Source organism: Acipenser ruthenus, chromosome 9, assembly GCF_902713425.1.
Source record: "Acipenser ruthenus chromosome 9, fAciRut3.2 maternal haplotype, whole genome shotgun sequence".
NCBI lineage: Eukaryota > Metazoa > Chordata > Actinopteri > Acipenseriformes > Acipenseridae > Acipenser > Acipenser ruthenus.
In genome coordinates this window covers 24,308,486-24,332,478 of record NC_081197.1, presented here as the reverse complement: position 1 = coordinate 24,332,478, position 23,993 = coordinate 24,308,486, and the positions used below count along the sequence as shown (strand labels likewise).

At 37.0% G+C, this 23,993-nt stretch overlaps 1 protein-coding gene across 2 annotated transcripts in view; it reads left to right on the top strand.

The window, feature by feature from the left end:
* Window positions 1-15,133, top strand: part of fhdc4 (FH2 domain containing 4) — a 96,471-nt gene extending 81,338 nt beyond the window's left edge. Inside the window, exons 10-12 of one of the 2 annotated variants that reach the window (XM_034008496.3) lie at window positions 513-630; window positions 6,370-6,534; window positions 13,304-15,133. In XM_034008496.3, the coding sequence (XP_033864387.2) occupies window positions 513-630; window positions 6,370-6,534; window positions 13,304-14,548 (1,528 nt within the window). In that variant the 3' untranslated portion in view covers window positions 14,549-15,133. The remainder of the gene's footprint in view (window positions 1-512; window positions 631-6,369; window positions 6,535-13,303) is intronic. The other variant, XM_059029730.1, reaches the window with a different exon arrangement.
* The last annotated feature ends 8,860 nt before the right edge of the window (window positions 15,134-23,993 follow it).

The window sequence follows — 23,993 nt, the reverse complement described above, 5'->3', positions numbered from 1 at the left end:
TAAAAATAAAAAACCAAAAAGTCTTGATTGCATAAGTCTTCACACCATTTCTCTTGGCAAATCCAAATTAGCTCAGGTACAACAAATTGACTAATATATATATATATATATATATATATATATATATATATATATATATATATATATATATATATATATATATAATTAGAAGGCTTGGTAGTTCTAGCATTAAAGGCAAGATGCCATGGGGGTTTTTCTGGTAAGAATATAAATACCTAGGAACTGGGATTCAAAGTTGGGAGTGTTCATTTCATGTATTTAAGGGATTCAAAGTTGGGAGTGCTCATTTCATGTATTTAAGGGATTCAAAGTTGGGAGTGCTCATTTCATGTATTTAAGGGATTCAAAGTTGGGAGTGCTCATTTCATGTATTTAAGGGATTCAAAGTTGGGAGTGCTCATTTCATGTATTTAAGGGATTCAAAGTTGGGAGTGCTCATTTCATGTATTTAAGGGATTCAAAGTTGGGAGTGCTCATTTCATGTATTTAAGGTTCCTTAAACAAGAAGTGGAGGCAGATTTCCAGAAGGAAGTGAAAAGGGTTGCAGATATGCAGTTGATTGTTGAGAGACACGAGGAGCTGCAAGAACAGATGGCATCCTTCATCCAGGTGAACAAAACACTGTAGCACCCTGTAAATAGAATACTCTGCTCTAACTTATTTCAGTCATTTTGGTACAACATTCTCACTGTTTCTCTCTATTGACAGCTCAGTCAGTTAAGTAGTTATGCTTTTCATGATGCTTCTCATTTGGATGGTGATTTGTTTTGGATTAGTTCATATGTATGTATGTATGTATATATATATATATATATATATATATATATATATATATATATATATATATATATATATATATATATACATATATATATATATACATATATACATATATATACAGACAGACGTCCTCAAATTTGTTGGTACCCTTACAGCTCATTGAAATAATGCTTTATTCCTCCTGAAAAGTGATGAAATTAAAAGCTATTTTATCATGTATACTTGCATGCCTTTGGTATGTCATAGAAAAAAGAAGCTGTGAAAAGAGATGAATTATTGCTTATTCTACAAAGATATTCTAAAATGGCCTGGACACATTTGTTAGTACCCCTTAGAAAAGATAATAAATTATTGGATTATAGTGATATTTCAAACTAATTAGTTTCTTTTAATTAGTATCACACATGTCTCCAATCTTGTAATCAGTCATTCAGCCTATTTAAATGGAGAAAAGTAGTCACTGTGCTGTTTGGTATCATTGTGTGCACCACACTGAACATGGACCAGAGAAAGCAAAGGAGAGAGTTGTCTGAGGAGATCAGAAAGAAAATAATAGACAAGCATGGTAAAGGTAAATGCTACAAGACCATCTCCAAGCAGCTTGATGTTCCTGTGACAACAGTTACAAATATTATTAAGAAGTTTAAGGTCCATGGAACTGTAGCCAACCTCCCTGGGCGCGGCCGCAAGAGGAAAATCGACCCCAGATTGAACAGAAGGATAGTGCGAATGGTAGAAAAAGAACCAAGGATAACTGCCAAAGAGATACAAGCTGAACTCCGAGGTGAAGGTATGTCAGTTTCTGATCACACCATCCGTCGCTTTTTGAGCGAAAGTGGGCTCCATGGAAGAAGACCCCGAGGACTCCACTTTTGAAAGAAAAACATAAAAAAGCCAGACTGGAATTTGCTAAAATGCATATTGACAAGCCACAATCCTTCTGGGAGAATGTCCTTTGGACAGATGAGTCAAAACTGGAGCTTTTTTGCAAGTCACATCAGCTCTATGTTCACAGATGAAAAAATGAAGCTTTCAAAGAAAAGAACACCATGCCTACAGTGAAACATGGAGGAGGCTCGGTTATGTTTTGGGGCTGCTTTGCTGCGCCTGGCACAGGGTGCCTTGAATCTATGCAGGGCACAATGAAATCTCAAGACTATCAAGGCATTCTGGAGCGAAACGTACTGCCCAGTGTCAGAAAGCTCTGTCTCAGTCGCAGGTCATGGCTCCTCCAACAGGATAATGACCCAAAACACACAGCTAAAAGCACCCAAGAATGGATAAGAACAAAACATTGGACTATTCTGAAGTGGCCTTCTATGAGTCCTGATCTGAATCCTATCGAACATCTATGGAAAGAGCTGAAACTTGCAGTCTGGAGAAGGCACCCATCAAACCTGAGACAGCTGGAGCAGTTTGCTCAGGAAGAGTGGGCCAAACTACCTGTTAACAGGTGCAGAAGTCTCATTGAGAGCTACAGAAAACATTTGATTGCAGTGATTGCCTCTAAAGGTTGTGCAACAAAATATTAGGTGTGTGTATATGTATATATATATATATATATATATATATATATATATATATATATATATATATATATATATATATATATATATATAATTATTTCTATAGATTGATTGATTACTAAAACATTCACTTTACATGACCTAAACGGGAATTCTGGAGAGCATTATTTATTGATTTATTTTTTCAAATACTGCTCTTTACCGTACTTTTCCGATATAGCCGTCGTGCAAAATGTGCTCTGATGCATTCCACACACTTGTTGTCATTCTTGTACAGTTTGTTGTGTTACGCACTCCTATGGATAACGCACACTGTTTTAGCAACCCCCGGTGTCTGTTTTTAACACTACATTGTTCTGCACACTTCACATAGCAACAAACGGTATACAGTAGGCTACTGACTGTCTTAAGGCAAGAAAAAGCAGACCAAGGTCAAAGTCTGCAACACACTATGGAGTACGTTAGATTTAGAAAATCCTATTTGAAATGAACAGTAAGGCTGTATTTAAATTTTAATGTGATGCCTCCCTCCCTTTGTCATCTCTCTTACTGCATGGCTTCAGGTTTTGAAAGATATTTGGAAACGGCTAATACGTTTCTATGGTACTATGCTGATATGTTGCCGAATTCAAAACACAAGCTTGTTGAATTTCACAATTAGAATAAACATACAAGTTAAAAGATTGTTCTTTTTCATATCACCTAGCTCAGTGGTTTTCAAACTTTAGGCCCCGTACCCCTTTCCAAAAAAAAAATATGGTCTACTGCGTACCCCCGTCTGAGATCGGGTCATAATATACCTATGAAAACAGAACAAAATGGTATTTTCTAATTACTAGGCTTAAATACGTACTGATGTTAACTGAAAATATACCAATGTGTGGACATGCCTGCTTTTTATCACAGATTTCGGTAAAACTGCACCCTGATTAGTAAACAGTGCTGCCCACACACAAGGGTATGTCATTCTGTATTTTAAAATGAGCGAATAGGACTTCACAAATTTAAGCAGTCATTAAAAATAAATAAATAAACAAGCCTCGATTTGCTGGCCCAGAAGACACACAGGGAAGGAGGCGGGGCTCGAGTTCAGCCAATTACTGTTCATGGAAAACTGCTGTTAAACCAATAAAATCAAATAAAAACTGAAAATGCTATGGCAAATTATTTCAAAATCCAGACCAATAAGTGTGGCAAACCAAGTCCAAAAACAGGTTATGCTTTTGAAAAACAAAACCTAGGGATCTAATTTAAAACAAAATCAGAAAGCAATTCTCAACAAAAGTTGCACATTTCTTCCAACAAATGCAGAAGTGTAGAGAGAAAACAGACGGGGTATTTTGCATAAAAACAATTTAAAATGTACAAATACAGGCTTTTTTTTTTTTTTTTTAAATCAGGTAGCATGCAGAACTGTGTGAATATTGAATAACATATTGAATATGTGTTTTTTTTAGTTTTTTTGTTTTTTTTTTATTTAACTTGAATGTTATCGTTTAACACTTGAGCTGGACATTTAAAGTGCTATGTGTGTCTTGTGCAGTATTGAATCCAGCCAGAATAAGCACATTGAATATTTCCAAAAGCTAATCTTGATGAAAGTAGAAAGGTGACATTTATATCATGCAGTCAAAATAACTTTTAGCAAAATGCTTCCATGTTAGTGCTTAGTGCAGTCGTCTGTTCATGTTAATCAGCTGCCAGACATTTTGTTGATGGGCACTCGCTGTATGATATGAACACACGCAATAGGTCTGGAGTAGGGAATCCAATTCCAGACACTTCCCAATCCCAGCAGTTAGGGATTGATTTTTTTTATTTCTTTTTTAATCCTGCAATTCCATTTGTGTAATAATAATACCGTGCTTTTGCTTCTATTAGCCTAATAATTAGCGGCGTACATGCGTAGGCTAATGCAATCACTCGACAAAGGAGTTCAATGAATTAGTCATAGTGAAAAAACACACAAAGCATTGCAAGTAAAGATAACACAGTCGTGTACGCTGCAGCTCCAGCGCAGTGATTTCACTCTCTGTAGGGCGGCACAGCTGCCTGCTCAACTCAGTAATACTGTTATTTAAAAACATAAACTTAGATAAAACACACTGAACTGATTAAACTACAAACACTGAACATTTTAACTCCAGAAAGTAAACGTACCTAGTAAATACTACACATTTTTAAAAGCAGCATCATACAATGTTTTTTTCTTTTTATCCTACAGACAGCAGAACCCCCGCCCTGCTGTTTAAATATGTAATTTTATCCATCTGCGCTCTACGCTCACTCACTGTCAGCAGCCGGTTGGGTGTTTTATAGTTAACCTCGCCCAACAGAAAGGAAACGTACGCCAGTACGGCTGTGGTTTTATTAGAAAGGAGATTCAACATTGTTAATTCGATTGCTAAGTCGCAAAGTACTACAATGTGGTAAAAAAAAAACAAAAAACTGTTGTCCGCCATTTCAGGATTTTTCTTAGTTACCCCCTGAGGAATGCTCAATTAACCCCAGGGGTACCCCAGTTTGAAAACCGCTGACCTAGCTGTTCTCAAATACTACTTTTTTTCTAACATTACTGAATAAAAATGAATAAAGTCTTTAAAAGCCTAATTTCCCTGCGTTTTTAAAGATCAACCAATGTATTTTACATCAAGATGAGTTTGTTCAAAACACTATTTCTAATTAATTATTTAATATTCAAGAAACCATTATTTAAACAGCTATAATAAGCTTTTTTTCTTTAGGTACTTTAACAGGTCTGTCATGTTTTTATTCAGGCGTGCGAAATGTCAGCAGCTACACAGCTGTATCTTCATACGGCTAGAATCAGACTTTAAAGAAATTAAACAACCTTTGACAATGTGAAATATAGTTGATGTATTATGTTAACATTTTAAAAATAGGCATTGCGCCAATGAATCACAGTCGCTTCTAACAACTTTAAGACTGCGTCAGTCAAGCTTAAAAAAAATGCATGTTCAACAGTGTTGCTGTTTTATTTGTACCGTAATAAAAACTATGGTATAAAAGTAAACTAAACAAGAGACTGGAAACCACTAGAGTCCAAATCTGGATGTAATGCAAGATTTCAGGTTTATTTTGAGAGAAAGTCGTAGCCAGTTTGTAAGTAACTCCCCCTTCCCCTGAATTCCTTTCATCACCTAGAAAATGGGATCATCTGCTTGTAAAGGTCATCAGTAAGTTCACCTTTCTAGTGTTACTACTGTGATGCATGGGACATCCGTTGTAAGTAATATGGTATTATCAAATAATAAATAAAAACATCACACACAAATCTATTGGTTTATTCTATGATTTGTTGCAGTAGTTCTTTAGACGTTCTCTTTGATTTAAATACTGTGTTCCACTACCAGCAGCTCTCACATGCTTTTCAGGAAGCCTGTATATTTCAATGTCATATTCAAGTTTTAGTGGTATCTCCAGCTTTCGGCTGTGCTCTGGCAAAACACGGAACTATGCGCGCCACATGTGCATGCGCTCCCGTATTCATTGTGCGTTCAGGGAAACTTATGCGCTCCCGTATTCATTGTGCGTTCAGGGAAACGCATGCGCTCCCGTATTCATTGTGCGTTCAGGGAAACGCAACACATTTGAAAACCAAATCGTAGATGTGCTTCCATGCATTCTGCTCACCACCCGTCATCCTCAATAATAAGGAAACGGGTGCGCATTATGCTCTGAAAACTACAGTATTTCAACGATCAAGTTTATCGATGACTTATTAATGTAACAAACATACCATTTTTCATTGAGTGGTCCAGTAGCCTACATTTCATAAAGCATGGCATCAAAGTGCTTGCTTCTGATTTATTTAAATCAGTGACAAGTTATGAGATAGATTCTGTTTGCAGTTGAATATGTATTTTTTTACAATATTATTTTCTTAGTATTTGGCTAGAAGTTTTGTTTAACAATTCGGACAAAATGGTAATATTCTGTGAAGGAACCCAGGTTATCATTGGTTCATTAAATCAGAATACTTTGTCCTTTACTCTCCCTGACTTCTCCATCTTCTCTCTAGGAAGCAGAGAAGCAGCTGACTGAAGTTAACTCTTCACTGCAGGCTCTCAACTCAGTGAGCCACTCTCTAGCAGAGTATTTCTGTGAGGATCCTGAACAATTCAAGCTGGAGGAGTGCTGCTCCATTTTCCACTTGTTCTGTGAAAAATTCATCCGAGCCACCCAGGTAACAGGGGCCAGAATAAGCCTATTTGGAGCAAGTCTAGAAATGGGTAAACTCAATCAAGGCTTTCACATTTTAAATCTGTTGAACATGAGTAAACCATCTGCAGTGAGGCAAAATCATATTTGACATGGGCATGCCTGACTTGCACAGCAAAGTACGTATATGTTAAGAAAACCAGCATGTTAATGATGGACTTGCAGGCTGTCAACACAGATTTGCAGTTGTTAATAAACAGCATGTTGCTGTTTCAGTTTCAATTAAGCAGGTAATCCCTATTACAATAATAACCTTGAACTTTGTTGGTGTGTCATGTCTTTTGGTGATCTTACTGTTCTGCAGTAATTCACTTGAAAGGATATATTTTTATCAAAGCAAAATTGAATCACAACATCCTCAGGAAATTGCAGTAATAGCTTATTTTTCTGTGTTTAAAAAAAACCCCAAAAAACAAACCTGCTTTTTGTTCTGCAGGAATGATATGCATCTTGTAGATATCCTCTTGAATACAATGATTGGCACATTTAGATAGTAGAAATTTGGTGTCTTCTATGCAGCAAGACCATTTGCAGAGTAAATGTCAGTCTTGCACGGGTTTGATTTTTACGACCTGCTTCCAACCCGGACCCGCTACTACAGGACCCGACCCACACAACCCGCCGCAGCACCATCTTCTTACCTGTGACCTGACCCGCTTTAAGACCTGCAACCCGACATGAACCCGCAAGTCCGGTACATACTGCCTGCCCCCTCTCATACTCTCACATTCACCATATGTGCCTATAGTCAATAAGGATTGGCTATACAGCGCTTTCTCTAGTGGTCTGGATATATTTTAGCATAGTAACATATTAACTCTCTCTATTTACTTTACTATAAAATACCTGTCTCTTCCTTTTGTGCCACCAGTTGAAAGGGAGCTACACCTGTACTTTCAAAGAGAAGATGTACCAGTTTTGTGGCTGTTGTACACAAAAACATGACAGTTTTACAAGCAACGACACATACTTCTGATTTACCTCTTGAACTATTATCACTACATGATATAAACCCTGCGCTATCTTTTGTTTCACCTCGTTCACAAACATTTTTTGATATCGCCGAGCAGACATGATATAAGGATCTTGTGACGTATCAAACAAGCGGCAATACAAACAAGAACACTGCTTAGTCAGCCGACTCCTCCCTAATAACCTGCTTTAGTGCTAGAAATACTGGTACATTTACCTTCTAATACGCTATTTGCGAAAGGGTTTACATGCGAGTACGCTGAAAGGACAAACGTTTTTGGCGACTCAAATTCAGACCCAAACCTGACCTGAATGACCCGCGTCCGAGCCGCAAACCGCGAAAAAATTCACATTCCAACCTGAGCCCGACCAGCTTTGCGGGTCACCCGCGGGTAACCGACCCAATGCACTAGTAAATGTAGATAAGCACAACCTGAGATCAAGCACTGATACTACAGATTCATCCTAAATCCCCAATAATCCCCTTTAAGCCTAGACAGAGCAGCTTTTTGCCATATATTTTAAATTATAGAACAATCAGACTCTTTCTGTGAATAATTATTTTAGACAAACAAAGGTTAATACATAAATTACTTTATAAAGTTGTGATACAATAGTGTTAATGCCATTTGCTGTGGCATGTTCCATGGAACTCCCTTGTCAAATAATGCCCTTGATCTTGGTATTTTATTGACTCAAGAGTTAAATTATTACCTTGTAACATGCCACAGCAATGCCAATGTCCCTTAATTATAGATAGCTGACACTGGAATCAAAACTGGGCAGCCATACCATAATGAGTTTCTACTATGCTTTGCTCGGTACAGTTGACATCACCTCTTTATACAATTCCATTCAACTGCAAGGTCAGTTCAAATTGGTGACATCACAATCGTCCACTTATTCTCTTGGTCAATGGTTTTCCCTTCTGTATTCCACATAAGGAGAAACCCTATTCATGACAACAACAATCCCACTTTCAGTTTTTACTGTGCTATATTCTCTATAACAGTACAATTGACGTTACATGCTTTAAAAAATCCTACCCGAGGTACCATTCGGAATTCCATTCAGCTGGTGACATCACAATTGGCTGCGTACCTCAGCCACTTAACTGTGTTTTTCTTTTTAATGAAATTGACAATGGACTAAGAAAAGATTGGCAATGATTAGGAAACAAATATAGCTTGATGTTTAGCTTGTATATTAATAATAAAGCATTATATAATTAGTGCTGGGATAAATATCCGAATATTCGAACAAATATTTTTTGACATGTATTTGGATACAAAAATTAGATGTTTGTATTTGCTACAAATGACAGAAATACCTTGCACTTATTTGTCAGACATAATAGAGCAAAATAATGTAGCTTGGCAGAAGGCTAGGGCTTCTAAGGATTCTAATGACTGGCTTTCATTTAGACAAATTAGAAATAAATGTACACACACCATTAGAAGCTCTATTATAATAGTCAATTCACTAATCTTATTAATAATCCTAAGAAATTTTGGAACTCGGCTAATATGTTGGAGAATAAATTGTTTTCTTCTCAATTGCCTGTATCAATTGCTTATAAAAATACAGATAGATAAAAAATGCATCAATCGATTACTCTTTATTTTATATAGCGCCTTTCATAGCGGACCACCATCACAAAGAGCTTTACAAGATAGTGAGGAACAATGCATAATACATTAAATACAACATTAGAAAACAATGCAAACACATTAAATACAGGCATAATACATGAAATACAAGGCTAGGATGTGAATTCTAAACATTGTGGATGCGTGTGTCATACAGAATCATATAAATAAGATGGAGAGAAATACCTGAAATAGCAATTTAGACAACAGCTAATAACAGATATCAGGCTTAAAGAGCATTGAAAGCAAGAGAGGGTCTTGAGAGTTCATTTGAAGCGGGTGACTGTGGGAGCTACACGCACTAAAGCTGGGAGAGAGTTCCATAGAGTCGGGCCATGCAGCTAAAAGAGCGCTCTCCGAGTGTGGTGCACTTTTGCTTGCGTATAACAAGCAGGCTTGAGTCAGAGGACCTCAGCTTGTGTGCAGGGACATAGCGGGTCAGCACTTTGGAGAGGTACTCTGCACCTGTGTCTGGAAAGCATGGTTGATACTTTTCAATTATCATTTCATTGAAGCCGGACATATGTTTGATAGGTCTACTTTTTTTTTTTTAGATGGCAATAATATTCTAACCGATATTCAGTCTGGTTTTTGTTCTGGGCATGGTTGTGTTACAGCAGTTTTAAAAGTTTTAGATTATATCATAATGTGTCTTGATAAAAAATTATAGCTGTGCAGCTATTTTTATTGATTTTATCTGAGGCTTTTGATACTGTAGATCACTCAATTCTCTTGAATAAGTGCGATATTGGTTTTGATGTTAATTCTCTTGCATGCTTTCAAAATGATTTTCAAAGTAGGGCTCAGTGTGTAAAATCTGATAGATTTGTTTCACAATTCCACAGTTACTAAAGGTGTTCCTCAAGCATCTATATTGGGCCCTACTCCTTTTATTCAATTTATGTTATTAATTTTGCTCAGGTAATAGGCGACTCTCATAGTCACCGTTATGCAGATGATGCTATTTTGTATTCAGTTGGTCCTACGCTGCCATTAGTAATGTCTGATTTGCAACTTAGCTTTGATAAAATTTAACGGGCCTTTTATGACTTGCGTCTTTTGCTGAACATTGATAAAACTAAACTCATGCATTTTAATAGTAAAAATATGACAGGTTCTCCTTAAGTGTTTGCAAAATTTTTACTTCTAGTAAGATTGAATTAGAGCAAGTAGCAGTTTATAAATATTTAGGAATTTGTCTGGACAGTGCTTTCTTTTAAAACCCATATTGATAAAGTTCAATCTAAAGTTAAATCTAGAATTGGTTTTCTGTTTCTCAATAAATCATGTTTTGCATGTTCCGCTAGGTATACTCTAGTCCAGATGTCTGTTCTTCCAATACTGGATTATGGTGGTGTTGTCTATGAAATGGCCTCGAAAGCTGCTTTGTGGAAGCTTGATGGTTTATACCAGTGGTTCTCAAACTATGGGGCGCGCCTTTTTTTTTTTTTTTTTTTTTTTTTTTTTTTGAGAGGTTGGATGATTTGAAAAAAATTGCAATTATTATATATTTTAAATGTTTTATATTTAAAAATAACTAAAATAAAATAACGCAAAAAGCTTTTGTTTAACGTGCTAAAGTTCCTTAGCAACTGAGACACGTCACACGTACGTTGCGTGGTTCCCCCCCCCCCCCCCCCCAAAGTAAACTTAAAAACAGTATCAGCAGCATGCTTACAGTGAGAAACAGCTTTGAGAAATGGATCTTTTTCTGACAAAGGGAGAAAAACGTACAACACAAAGCGAAGTGAGGGCAGCAGCGGAGGTTCCAAACGCAGAAGCCAAAAATATGAGGAAGCATATTTAAAACTGTGCTTTACATGGAGCGGGTCCAGCGGTGCACCGAGGCCTCAAATGTGCGGCGAAATACAAGCAAACCACAGCATGTGGCCCTGCAAGCTACACCGGCATCTCGAAACACGACAACCCTACCGTAGTATCTAAACCTGTAAAGATTTCACAGGAAGCGCAATGAGTTTATTTCTTTATTTGTTTATTGCATTTATATAGCGCTTTTTATACAAAAGTATAGTAAAGCACTGTACAGTACATATCAGAAAAAAGAACAAACCACAATACATTTGTATAGCATGTCACACATACAACTGCAACAATCAGACCATTTAAATAACAGATTTAAATAACATTATCACATAATACAAAAGCAGCCATTTTGAAGTTGCATTAAAACCCACTAAGATAAACTTAACAGGACAAAAAAAAAAGATTTTAGCTGCTTCCATTTGTACTGTTTTTGAATTAATACTTCTAAAACTCATACTGCTCTATAATGATAAAATCCCTTCTACTTTTTTATTCATTTTTTTGCAACATATAGGATTTTCAGTTTTTATATTCTTTTAGTAAACTGGGGAGGCGCAGTAATTTTTTGCATAGCTCAGGGAGGCTCACTGACAAAATTTGAGAGCCACTGCTTTATACCATTCTGCTATAAGATTTATAACTGGTGCTGCTTATCTTACTCCTCACTGCGATCTTTATATCATGCTTGAATGGCCTTCATTGCACACAAGGCGATTGGATCATTGGCTTTGGTTAGTTTTATAGAACCCTGTTTGGGGAAAACCCCACTATCTGCACAACCTATTGCTTCAGTTTACAATTTAAGATCAGATTCATTATTAGATTGGTTCTTCCCAGTGTCCACTGTTTTTGGGAGTTTTGTTTGAGAGGATGTTGTGTTTTTTTTATTTTTAATTTTTTTTAGTAATCTCCAATTATTTTATTATTTTCTCCCAATTTGGCATATCCAATTATTTTCGGCTCAGCTCACTGCTACCACCCCCGTGCTGACTCGGGAGTGGCGAAAACAAACACACGCTGTCCTCCGAAAAAAAAAAAAAAAAAACAGAATCAACACAGCAGCTCTTGAGCCTCTATTTTAAAGTTTCAGACAGCAAAAAGTAAACAATCCAGATTATGCGTGCGCAACCTTAGTGATATCTATGGAAAGCCATCTAGGACAAACAATGTGTTGTGCTGCTTTAGACTAGAGGAGCGAACCAAAATCTTATGGGACTGAAACACCTCGCTTAAACAGTACCCAACTTCCTGAAAATGCTGTGTAGTGATTTTTATATAGTGTGTGTGTGTGTGTGTGTCTAATATATATATATATATATATATATATATATATATATATATATATATATATATATATATATATGCATGCACACACATACTGTATATATATATTTATATTTTGTTGTGGTTTTATGTGGAATGTAATAAACGAGAACCAAAACGGTCAGTTTTCGTTTGCTTGTTCAGCTACAAAAAGGCGCAAGTAAACCTCATGTTATTACTTTATGAAAACGTGTCGATGGCCACTGTTTACTGTGAAGAAACGGCAATGGCAAGGAATGAAAAAAAGAAATAATGCATTGTCAACTTTTCTATACTATTTATTTTGGGGAATAAACAAAAAAACATTTAACTTGAACTGCTATTTCTGGCATCCTTTTGTTTTGTAGTTAATTCACTGGGGTAAAGGTAAGTCCTACACAACTTATTCTTTGCTCCTGGGATATTTTTCTATTTTAACGTGTTACGTGCTGTAAGGTCTTGCTGTAAATTAAAGACACACACACGGGGGCCACGCTCCCTGCTGCTATGCTGTCTTTGCCTGCGTTGAGCGCAATATAATGGCTTTTACTTTTTGAAAAACGAATGAATATTTAAATTATGAATGAATATACGAACATGAAAATCCTGTGTTCGTCCCAGCACTATATATAATATATTTATAGGACGTCAAGTCTCAGTGTATGGGTAGTATCGCACTCGCAGCTCATAAACAGACCTTGGCTGTCCATCTCAGTCCATTCACTTCTACTCGTGCCGCTATTGCCCACGTACACAAATGTTTGTTGTCTTATAAACCTGTATCATATCACCATAATAGATTACAGATAACATTATTTGTAAAGCTGCCTGTGAGTACAATTTTGCCACCAGTACTTAGATTGTGAAAGACTGTATTTTAATGGTGACAAAGGAATTATCTGACCAATATTAGGACAAATGTGCAATGTAAAAATGTTCCTCTGTCTCGCATAAACTTGAACTATCTTTCTCTCCCTCTTTCTCTAGGAAAATAGGGATCGTGGTGTAGTGGAGGTAAAAAGAATGCAACAAGAGAGACAAAATAGTGCCTCAAAGCGTAAATCTACTGCCACCTGCTCCCACAGGGACAAGGACATGGAGAATGTGGCGCTTGAGTCTATCCTGCAGAAATTCATGCACACCAGAAGCATTCGTCGGAAATCTGGGAGAGGGACTTCCTCTCCCCTTAATGGCAGCCAGCCAGAGTTAGCAGAAAGCCAGCTTGCAGCAAAAGAACTCCCTAGCCGAGAAAGAGAGGTTGAGAAAAACTCCCAAACAGGCGAGAATAATCAATACCGTTCAGAAAAGGAGAGGGCGCTGTCTGGTATAGGGGAGGAACTGGGGAATAGCGCTGCTTTTGACACGCCTGTGAAAGGAAGCAACTCTCGAAGTAGAGCCCACTCAACCATCCGTACTGAAGGCGACTCGGATGACAGAGTCCCTACTAATGGGGAGGGAGATGATAATGCAGAACATCTGCGGGAAATTTCCCGAAAAGTTTTAAAATATCAAAACAGCCGAAGCAGCTTGAAGTCAAATGATGGTATGCCTGCTGCCACTTCCCCACTTTTAAGGGAGATTCAGGGGGAAAGACAGAGGGCTCTAAGTGAGCAACCATTGGACGGTGAAGAGAATTGCATTAAAAGGACTGTAGTCAGCCCTCCTGTCTGTAGGTTTACACCCCGCACCACCCCTCAGGAGCTGACACGGCGGCACACCTTGAACGTTATTCCCATTCGCTCATTGGGTCACTTTGACTTTGAAGAGGAGACACTAGCAGTGATGGCTGAAACTGGTGGCAGAACTCCTCTAAAACAAATTGGGAAACTGCATTCTGTAGATAGCTGGAAATTATTAATGAAACTAGACAAGGCAATCCCCAAGGAGCAGAGTGCTACGCAGACGGAAAAAGAGATTCCACCGTCCAGTCACCAAACAGATGAAAGGCAGCCGGCATCTCCAGCAACAAAGAAAACTGGGATATTCAAGACCCAGAAGGTGCAAGGGAATCAGGACAAAGAGAGCACAACATTATCATCTTCTCCAAGCTTCCGGCTCAGCAATTTCTTACAGAAAAAATTCAGTCCGAAGAACCCAGAGCGCTTGAAGCACTCTGAAGTAACACAAGATCGCCAGGAGAGCTCGCCCATCCTCAACTTTTTCAAACGCCTCAATGAAAGGACAAGCAAGGCCAGCAACAAGGAGCCAGAATATGAGAGTACAGATTTGTGATTGCCTTAGTAAAAGACTCTCTTCCTTCTTGATACACTGATTTTGTATATTGTATAAACATCAGTATTCAGTTATGATTTAGCATTTAGTCTAACCAAGGACCTTTGGACCCCACCTAGGATTGCCATCTTGGATCCCTCTCCAACCCCTTACTGATTTAATTTTATACACTGTACAAATAAATAAAAATACAGGATTTAAATGTTCTGAATTTTGGTATTCACCAAAGTTTTCAAAGTTAGATGCATCTACTTTGATTATCCTATATATTTTTTTTTTTAGCTGTTGTAGGGAAGCTTTGAACCAAGGGTAATATGCAGGCTTCCTCATTTAACTTTACTAATAATTAAACACACAGCAACAACAAAACCATGTTGCTATAGCGACATTCAGTTCTGGTGACTGTCATACTTATAGTCCCAGCAACAGGCCCCAAGTTGGTTGCTAGACTGGAGTCCTATTTTAATAATTTTAAACCATGATCCAGAAGCTTTTTAACTTGTTGACTTCCCCTTTTGATATCAACTCTACATGTAATAACCAGAGTTTATTAGTACCAATAAAGACTTATAGTGTTTATGGGTACTGTGTTTGTGTGTGATGTTATCTTTTACTTAACTACTTGTTGGGATGCAGTACTGTACTGGTTAAATTATTGTTTTTATATGTATATTCAATTATTACGGAGTGTATGTGAAGCGTCAATAATTTCAAACCTATATATATATATATATATATATATATATATATATATATATATATATATATATATATATATATATATATATATATATTAGTGCCTACCTTGTAAAGTTCTGTTACAATATCCAAAACTTTAAGTGGCATGTGCACAGCTATGGCCAAAAAAGTTTTGCATCACTCCTGTAGCAGTGGTGCTCAATAAAAAGTACTGTTTCTGACTAAGACTCTGCTAGTCTTATATAATGGCTTACGCAGGTTTGTAGAAAAGGTTGCCTTCGCTTTCTCCCTCTTGTTAGGAATATGCATACAGATTTACAAACACATTCTTAAAAATCTATTTGGGCGAACACCCCATCCACCTTAATGGTTTACAGAGGAGAACAAAAAACTCCTGGGAAATTGTTTGTTTGTTTGTGATGCATTTCTTTACAGTTCTTCTATTGTAAGTGTGAGAGGGAAGACATTCACTCTTTTGCCAAGAAAATTGTGTTTATTTACACTGTGTAACAGTGAAATAATATCCCCTCATTCCCACTACACAGGACAAACATGGCCCCGTTATTTAAGGCTGCGAACAGCCTTGTCTTGTGCACCAGTGGCTCCCAATTGTCTGCAATTCTCCTAGAAGACAAGTCTGAACTCTAGCAGAAACTAGAGTCGGGGTTGCCATGACAATGAGGCCTGTTCCTTGTCCTTTATCTCCCTCCTTCTCGCAATTAAGTTTTTCAGACACAAATTTCCAATTACACTTAGTCCCTAGAAGTGCTTTATCCTAGTTTTGGTCACCAATAAGTTGTCCTGTACTGCCATCAGATACACCATAGCTTGGGGAACAAAGTTTTTAGTCACAAACTAATTATTTTTGGGTTACCCAGTATTGTGTTTTTTGTTCTGTTTGTTAAAATTGAAAAAGGTGATGAGGTAGTATAACAGAAATGAGAAATCAGAACGCTGCAGTGAAAGTGCTTGTTGCGCATGTTGAACACAGAATAAACAAAACAAAGAAACACAGGCAAAAATAATAAACAAAACAATGCTTCCGCTTATCCAGGCTGACCAGAGCCTTCACTGGACTTTTGCATCCCAATTCTTCCACTCGCCCCAACAAACAAAGGGTCTGACTCCCATGTATATACCATGTGGCTGGGGCTTGATTAACCATCAATTAATCAATCAAGACCCAGCCACATTCTGCACATGGATTCTGGCAGGGATGGAATTAACCCCATCTCTGCCTAACTTTAAATAAAAAAAAATACGTATTTATTTACACCAAAATCCATACGCACACACTTCCGCCCTGCCCCATGTAGATTAACGCAAGTAGTTTTGAACTGTGACTAGGTGTTGGATATTGCCGTGATTGACTATCGCACATCAGCGTTATGGATTTCTATCCTGAACGTAGACGTCATAAACCATATGGCATAATTCTAGGTGAACAAGTGCACGCACATAGAGGGTTCTCATTAATGTTTAGTAATTGCACAGTACCAGATGTGTTAAAACTACTGTATTATAGTCCAATGCAATCCAAAACATCTGTAATAGGCTAGAGGTGTATGGTAAAGGTTTAGTGAAGATTTCTGCAAAATCAAGGCAGTAATCATGCTCATTGTGTAGCGTGTGACAGATGGATGGACACAATCAGTGCATAAGGATCCTCATTTTTGCAAGGATGACCCTAAAAAACACTTATGTTTAATAGTAGTTTCTGGAAATAATCTTAATTTCTTATCTTAATTACTCTTATTATATAATTTCACACGGGTTGAGCAGCCATAACCACTGTGCTTAACTTTGAGGTTCTCTTGCCCAAACTTTGTCATTTATTATTCTCTAGTCCCTAAACTAGTAAAGAAACTTTGCTCAACAACATGCACGAAACATAACAAACCACTGCTCCATCGCCAGTAGAATAACATCATAATAATAATCACAGTAAATGGCAATGACATATTAGTGAGGGTCTGACCCTCACATGGTGCGTCAACGATCTTATTTGTGGATGAGAACAATGTTTTAAAAGCAAGCAGCTAAAATAAATGATTGGCGTTTTAATGTAAAGACACACTTCTGTAGCTATATATATATATATATATATATATATATATATATATATATATATATATATCGTTGCGTGCAAAATAAACAATGGTGGCTGAATATACCAAGTCGCTCTGCATTTTTGAGATTCACAGTCCTGCAGTTTTTATATATCGCTTAAAATAACAGGAAGAAAAGGTAAATGTGACAAATTAAGCATAATGACCATTCAATATTGATCCACTGCCGTCTTGGCTAGCAGAGCACTCAGCTTTGTATTTACCTTTTGCGTGTGCGAGAGTGGGAGTGTCTACTGAGCTATGTAACCTCTTGCACTGTTCCCATAGCAACCAACCTTTTATTAAAGAAGATGGCCAATAAACACTGTCTGGTTAGTCTGATCATTGTTTAAAAACTGTTTTTCTGGGAAGATGGTTTTTACTTTATTTTTTTACAGTGTTTAATGAAAATAATAAAATGGTATTGCTATTCTAAACTCTTCATTTCAACTATAATTTTCCTGTTATAATATTGTAGCGATTCTGGTTCCCGCAGACAGGTGCATCACACAGGGCGAAGCAATCCACACGCAGGCGATGGGCGGACGCGAACCCGGGACCTCTCGCACCAAAGCATAGCGCCGATACCACTGTACAAAAGAGCCGGCTCCTTTGTACAGCGGTATCAGTGCTATGCTTCAGTGCGAGAGGTCCCGGGTTCGCACCCGCCCTCCGCCTGTGTCTGGATTGCCTAGTATCAAAAAAAGCCGCTTCTTTTAGCTACCTGCATGTCAGATTATATGTAGGGGTTCTTATTTTAGGGTTTTAACAGTTAACCCGATTTCTCCCCCCTATGCTTTTTTTTCTGCATCAGGGAAAACTCCCCGAAATAATAGTGCCATTTCTCTGGTTTCAATATGCTAGTGCGATTTCATCGGGGTAGGGTCGGGAAACATCTTTTTAATTGCATGTTTAAAATACTTCTGCCTCTGTTATGCTAAAGTTATTTAAAATTGGATAGGAACAGGTCGACATGTGGGGCATGTCCGTGTCCTCCTTTGTACAAATCTGTGAAAAGTAATCATTTAATATGTTTGCTATTTTTTTTCTTTGTTTATGATTTTGCCATTTGTGTCTCTTAGACATTTAACCTCCTCTTTGAATGTTCTCTTGCTGTATAATATTGGAAAAACATTTTGGAATTGGTTTTAGCCCCCTTAGCAATATTGATTTCTATCTCTCTCTTGGTCTTTCTGACTTCCTTTTTGACTTGTGTTTGCAGTTCCAAGTACTCTTTCTGTGTTCTTTGTTTTTGGTCCCTTTTAAATGCTCTGTAAAGTGCCTTTTTTGCTGAATATTATTTTTAATTGATCTATTAAACCATTTTGGCCATTTTGTCAAAGTAAGCACAGATAATTAAAAACAAAATTATAACTACCGGTAAGGTAAAACCAGGGAATACAATAGAAAAGAAGCTTTCCAAAACAAATTAACAGCAAAAACAAGTTTTGCAAAATATTTTTATTTTTTTCCCCAGTAACACATAACATGCCCTACTTTTAAGCTATCGTTGTAAGTAACATTGTAACAGTATGTATTATATACAACATGCACACCTTATCTTAGTTAATAAAAAAATCATTATTGCAGACAAAAAGCACGTGGCCTATCTTTGTTAATAAACTGATAAAACATTTTTGAAGTGTTTTTTTTTAATAATTACTTTTCAGTTCCCAGCATTATATTTTGCATTGAAAGAACGTCTCTGCACAGGGCCAATTAAATTGGACATAAAATGCTGTATAATGAAAATAAATCTTGACATTGTGTAGCCACTAACATAAACACACAATTTCATACCATGTTAGAATAGTAGTCTCTGTAGAGACATTGGGTATGAATGTATTGCTGTCATTATAACAAATTTACACATCCAACAGCACTCCGTATGGATTAAGCTCTGCAACAAAAATAATTGTCAAATGACAATTTCTTTTTTTTAAGGGAGTAAATATAACCTGCATTATTATTTTATTTAGTTCCTATTGCCCTTCATAATAGATCAGTAAATCCCACTGCACCTATTAAGGCTTTAATTTAGTTTTTTGTGATATCCAATGCTTAACTTTACCTTCAAAGACATTGTGAAAGATCATTTAAAATTAGCCAGCAGGCAATGTGTTGATTACATGCTTATTCTTTAAATCCAGTTTCTTTAGAGTTGCTTGATACATCTGGACATTTCAGATTAAAATCCAGGTAGTCACCTGTTAATTTTGCAGGGACTTGTAAATGTCTAATATCTAATGCTTTGCTGCTTTTGCCTCGTTGATATTAGCAAACCTAAATATTATAGCACAAATAAGCTGAATAAAGCTAGATGACAAGCAGTGGCACTACAGCCAAGTTAGGTTATGCTTCATAAATTGGGATCCAATTTAACTTCATCTATACACTTCCTCCCAAATAGTTTTTCTAGATACAGCTAACACTTTACATAAGAATCGAAGCAGAATGCATAACATGTATAAAAAGCTAGAAACTATAGCAAAATAATTATGGCCATCGAGTTTGTTGGTAAGACAAGACCACCGTAGCAATCTTAATTATCTAACGTTGACCAAACCCTGGAGAATTTTGTATTCCAAAATCCATGATGGTGTTTTGAATTGCTCGTATGAGCCAGAGACTGGAAGTCTTATAACATTTCCGCAGGTGTTGGGCAAGGGGAATGTGAAATTGTAAATTAAATCTATGGATGGCCATGGTGGCAGTGTTCGGAGTCATGTGGCAAACCTCAATATGTCCTCCATTGAAACTCTTTCATTTTGCTCTGAAATAGTTATACAAATGTTATGTATGTTCCGATTTAAATTTTATAATTTTCAAAATCATGTTTTTTTAACCCTATTCACAGATTTCTTCACAGAAAACAGTACGAATCAAATCTATTTATAAAATAAAAATAGCATTTGAAAAAATAACATGAAAAGTAAGCGCACTATAGTAAGTCACCATGTAAAACGTTACAAAGTAGAGTTTAATAAAAAAAAAACCAACAAACAGTTTATTTTTATGTAAAGTATCTTGCTCATGGATACAACAGTCATTGACCATCGGTTCAGAACCCTAAGCACTATTCGTCATAAGGTGATGTATCTGGTAAAGCATGGCCTAAGCATCCATGCAGGGCCTGACGCCAAAAAAAAAACTTGCAAAAAGCTTATTTAAATACGACACAGGTGCAGCTGTACTGTGGGAAAACTGGACGGTTCCACTTTTATGGAAGAGCTCCATACAATAAAGATTGCAATATATTTTATAATAAAGTTGCATTTATTAGGAAAACTATTTGTTTAATTAGTGAAAATGTATGTGGAATGAGAAGCACAAAAAAAAGTAAACAAAAGCACACTTTCACAGTCCAGCAGGTAGTCTGCCCAGTGACCTATGATTCTGGTCTCATCGCTGCATCTATTACTACCTGCTAAGCTAAACTCCACTCCAAAGAGATTTTCTATGTCAGCAGCTGTCATTTTCTTTCCACTGCAGCACATGTAATCAGCCAAAACACTTGTGTGTTGCTCCAGAGTATTGAGAAGATTTAGAGTGGCCAGTCCATCCTTGAATCTGAAAAATAAAAAATAAAATGGATCCAGTAAAGACTTAGGAACTACACCTGCTATAAGGATTTACATATACAATGACCTGTGTTTTGTAGTTCATAAAGTCATTTAAGATTTTTTATTTCCTCATGTATTTACTTGCAATTACTTTTCCTGAAATCTGACAACCATAAAAGTAAAAAATACAAATAATAACATTTTAATCAAACAATAGGAATAAAGTATACTTGAACATAAATTTTAGCTCCATTTTGTGATTTAATTCTCAATTTATAAAGCTGGGTAAATTAGCATACATTAACAAAACAATTTGAACTACACTCCATATGACAGCCACACCAAAGGACCAATCATATTTTGCAAACACTTTTCTTCACTACTTCTGTGTGTGTGTATAGGATTAACAAAGGACTGTTTTCTTGATGTCACTAACTTCAAATATTTAAGTTTATCATTTATGTTGGTTGATGATTATATGGCAACAAAAACCCATTACCTTTGAATTTGAAAGTGATTTCTAAATACAACATGCCACCGAAGGTAGTCCCTAACAATCGTCTTTCTATCCTCCACTGTTTCAGCATAACGTAAGCATCCGGCTGTCTGAAACATAGCACTGTTTCTGATCATGACCGTTCTGAGAGCATCCAATGATTCAGCATTTTCTACCTGTTAAGAAACAATTGAATCTTTATTCATCAATAGCTCACAATTACAGTATAAAACATTAGGATTGTGTTACAGGCTAAGGCAAAATACTCAACTTGAAGTGTAAGTTGAGGGCGTGTATGAAATGGATAAATCAAAACACTGCATTTGTACCCTTTTCATCCATTTTATTATATATTTTTTTAAAGAATGATTACAGAATAGTAGCAGTAAAAACATGATTGGGCGCAGCTAATGAAGGGTTAAACGTAGAGTGCTTGCTGCTTGATGTTAAACTGTTTAAATAAGTAACTGCATTATTATGCACTTCAATGTGTTGCTATTATCCTATGTGCAACAATCCAGCAGGTTTTACAATAACCTTTAAATCATCAATTTTGGAACAATTTGGTACTTCAAGCAGGTGATTTTTTTACAAATTCTGAGTTCATTTGGAACAAATACCTGCATACCCTTCAGCCCTCAAAGACCAGTGTTTCATTAATGGAACAAGTTAATTGATAAATAACTTTCATGTGTTCCCAGTCTTTAGAAGTTATTTAGGGTGACTGTGGCAAAGTGGTGAATACGTGCAGTGCAGAGCGGATTAATCACACAGACAATGTTGTACAGGTGCAAGGGTGTTTATTTAAATTATTAAATGTCCAGAGCCTCAAGGCAAAACCTGTAAACAATAATGAAAGAAGTGGTATAGTGGCGTGTAACACTTCTGTTTATAATCCAGCGGGTTTGACCCATAACCCAAAGTCCAGTTCTTTCACCCACACAAAACACATATACACAGACAGTGCGTGATTCCGTTAGTGGTGCAAAGACAGTTCCTGTAGTGGAAAAGGTGAGCAGTGATGTCCGGTTTTTACGCTGGCCTGCGGCTGCAGCTCCGGATCGTGTGGGTTAGTATTCTTTGAATACAACAAACCCAAGACAAACAGTGTTAACACAAAGACTCACAAATAACACTCACGGTATTCAATATACAGGCTCCTTTTCTAGGTTGTTCCTAATCATATGCAAAAAGGAACCGATCACGTACGCTACCCCCCTATTTATATCCTCGCTCATGACCCCTAAGTTAACGAGCGCATCCGCTCCGCCAATCCTCGGATGCCACGCTGTTTACTGTCGGGGTCATTGAGTTTGGATACCGTAGCTCTGTTCCTCTCCTAAATGACCGACTTCCACCTACCCTACGGAATAAATTGTCGTGCCATTTAATTAAGGGTACTCTGTTCCTCTTGCACCGTGCCCTCACAGGTCGAGAGGGAGATCTAACACCAAGAATCATTCGATCTCTGTCACAGTGACCTATAAAACTTGCTTGGTTGTTGCCACCCAGGAACAGTGTTGGGGACCACTGGTCTATCATCTCCCTATCTCATACAGAACTTTCCTGATTTCATTATTAGTGATGTCTGTAATGGTGGCATTAATCTGGCTTGTTGCAAATGTGATCAATTAGATCTCTTGATAGGAATCGTGGCGCTGGCCCACCATGAACTGCTGAGACAGCTATCATTCTTCCAGCCAGATAGTACTCCTCCTCCTCTCTAGCAGCTAAGAAAAAATGAGTTTTATATTATTGTAATACTTTCTAGGTTTTGTGTTTCCTCCGACAACATTTGCTGTTATTGTCACATGAATTGAATACCAAATGGCAAAAATCTGTCTTTAATCTTTGTAACCATGGCATTATTTGTTTATGTATGGCACATTAAGTTGAACTTTTTGAGAAGTTAGAGTAATCAGATCTCTTCAGAAACATACTGTAAGAATGGGAACATCTCAGCATTTAGAACAGCTGTGGTATTACCTTTGTGGATATGTATACTCCAGTCTTTCCTTTAACTTGTGTGGAGTTTCTACTGTGACTAAAAGTCTATTTACAAGATCTAGTGAATATCTTGTGGAACTTGATTATAATCAGTAGACTATAGATATTTTTTGGACATTAAACCAATAGAAATATGTATTGTTATTTAAAATTAATAGGATTCCAAAAGTAATTAATACGGACCTGTCATGTTGCATGTTAAATACTCCTGTCCTGATGGCCCATCAAAAATATGTCGATCCTTAAGGTGATCCATAAGTAGGGTTAAAAACTCCCTTTTTGGACCACCAGTATCAACAGTATTCCTCAGAAGAGCCAGCATCGTCTGTAAACTTCACGAGCATCTCACTGTTTGGACTGTACGATGTGCGTTTGAATGCACGTAATGCTCCATCCCATACATCTGCCCTATTAATGTTAAATCTACTGCAGCTGCCTGTTTCAATTGTGTGAGCAAGATTTTCTATGATGTCACTGGCGGACAGTCTGTCTTCACTGGAAAGTACAAAACAATTGATTTAGTATCATGCAGTAAACTGTTAATATGTAACTTTCATATTCATTCACTCAAT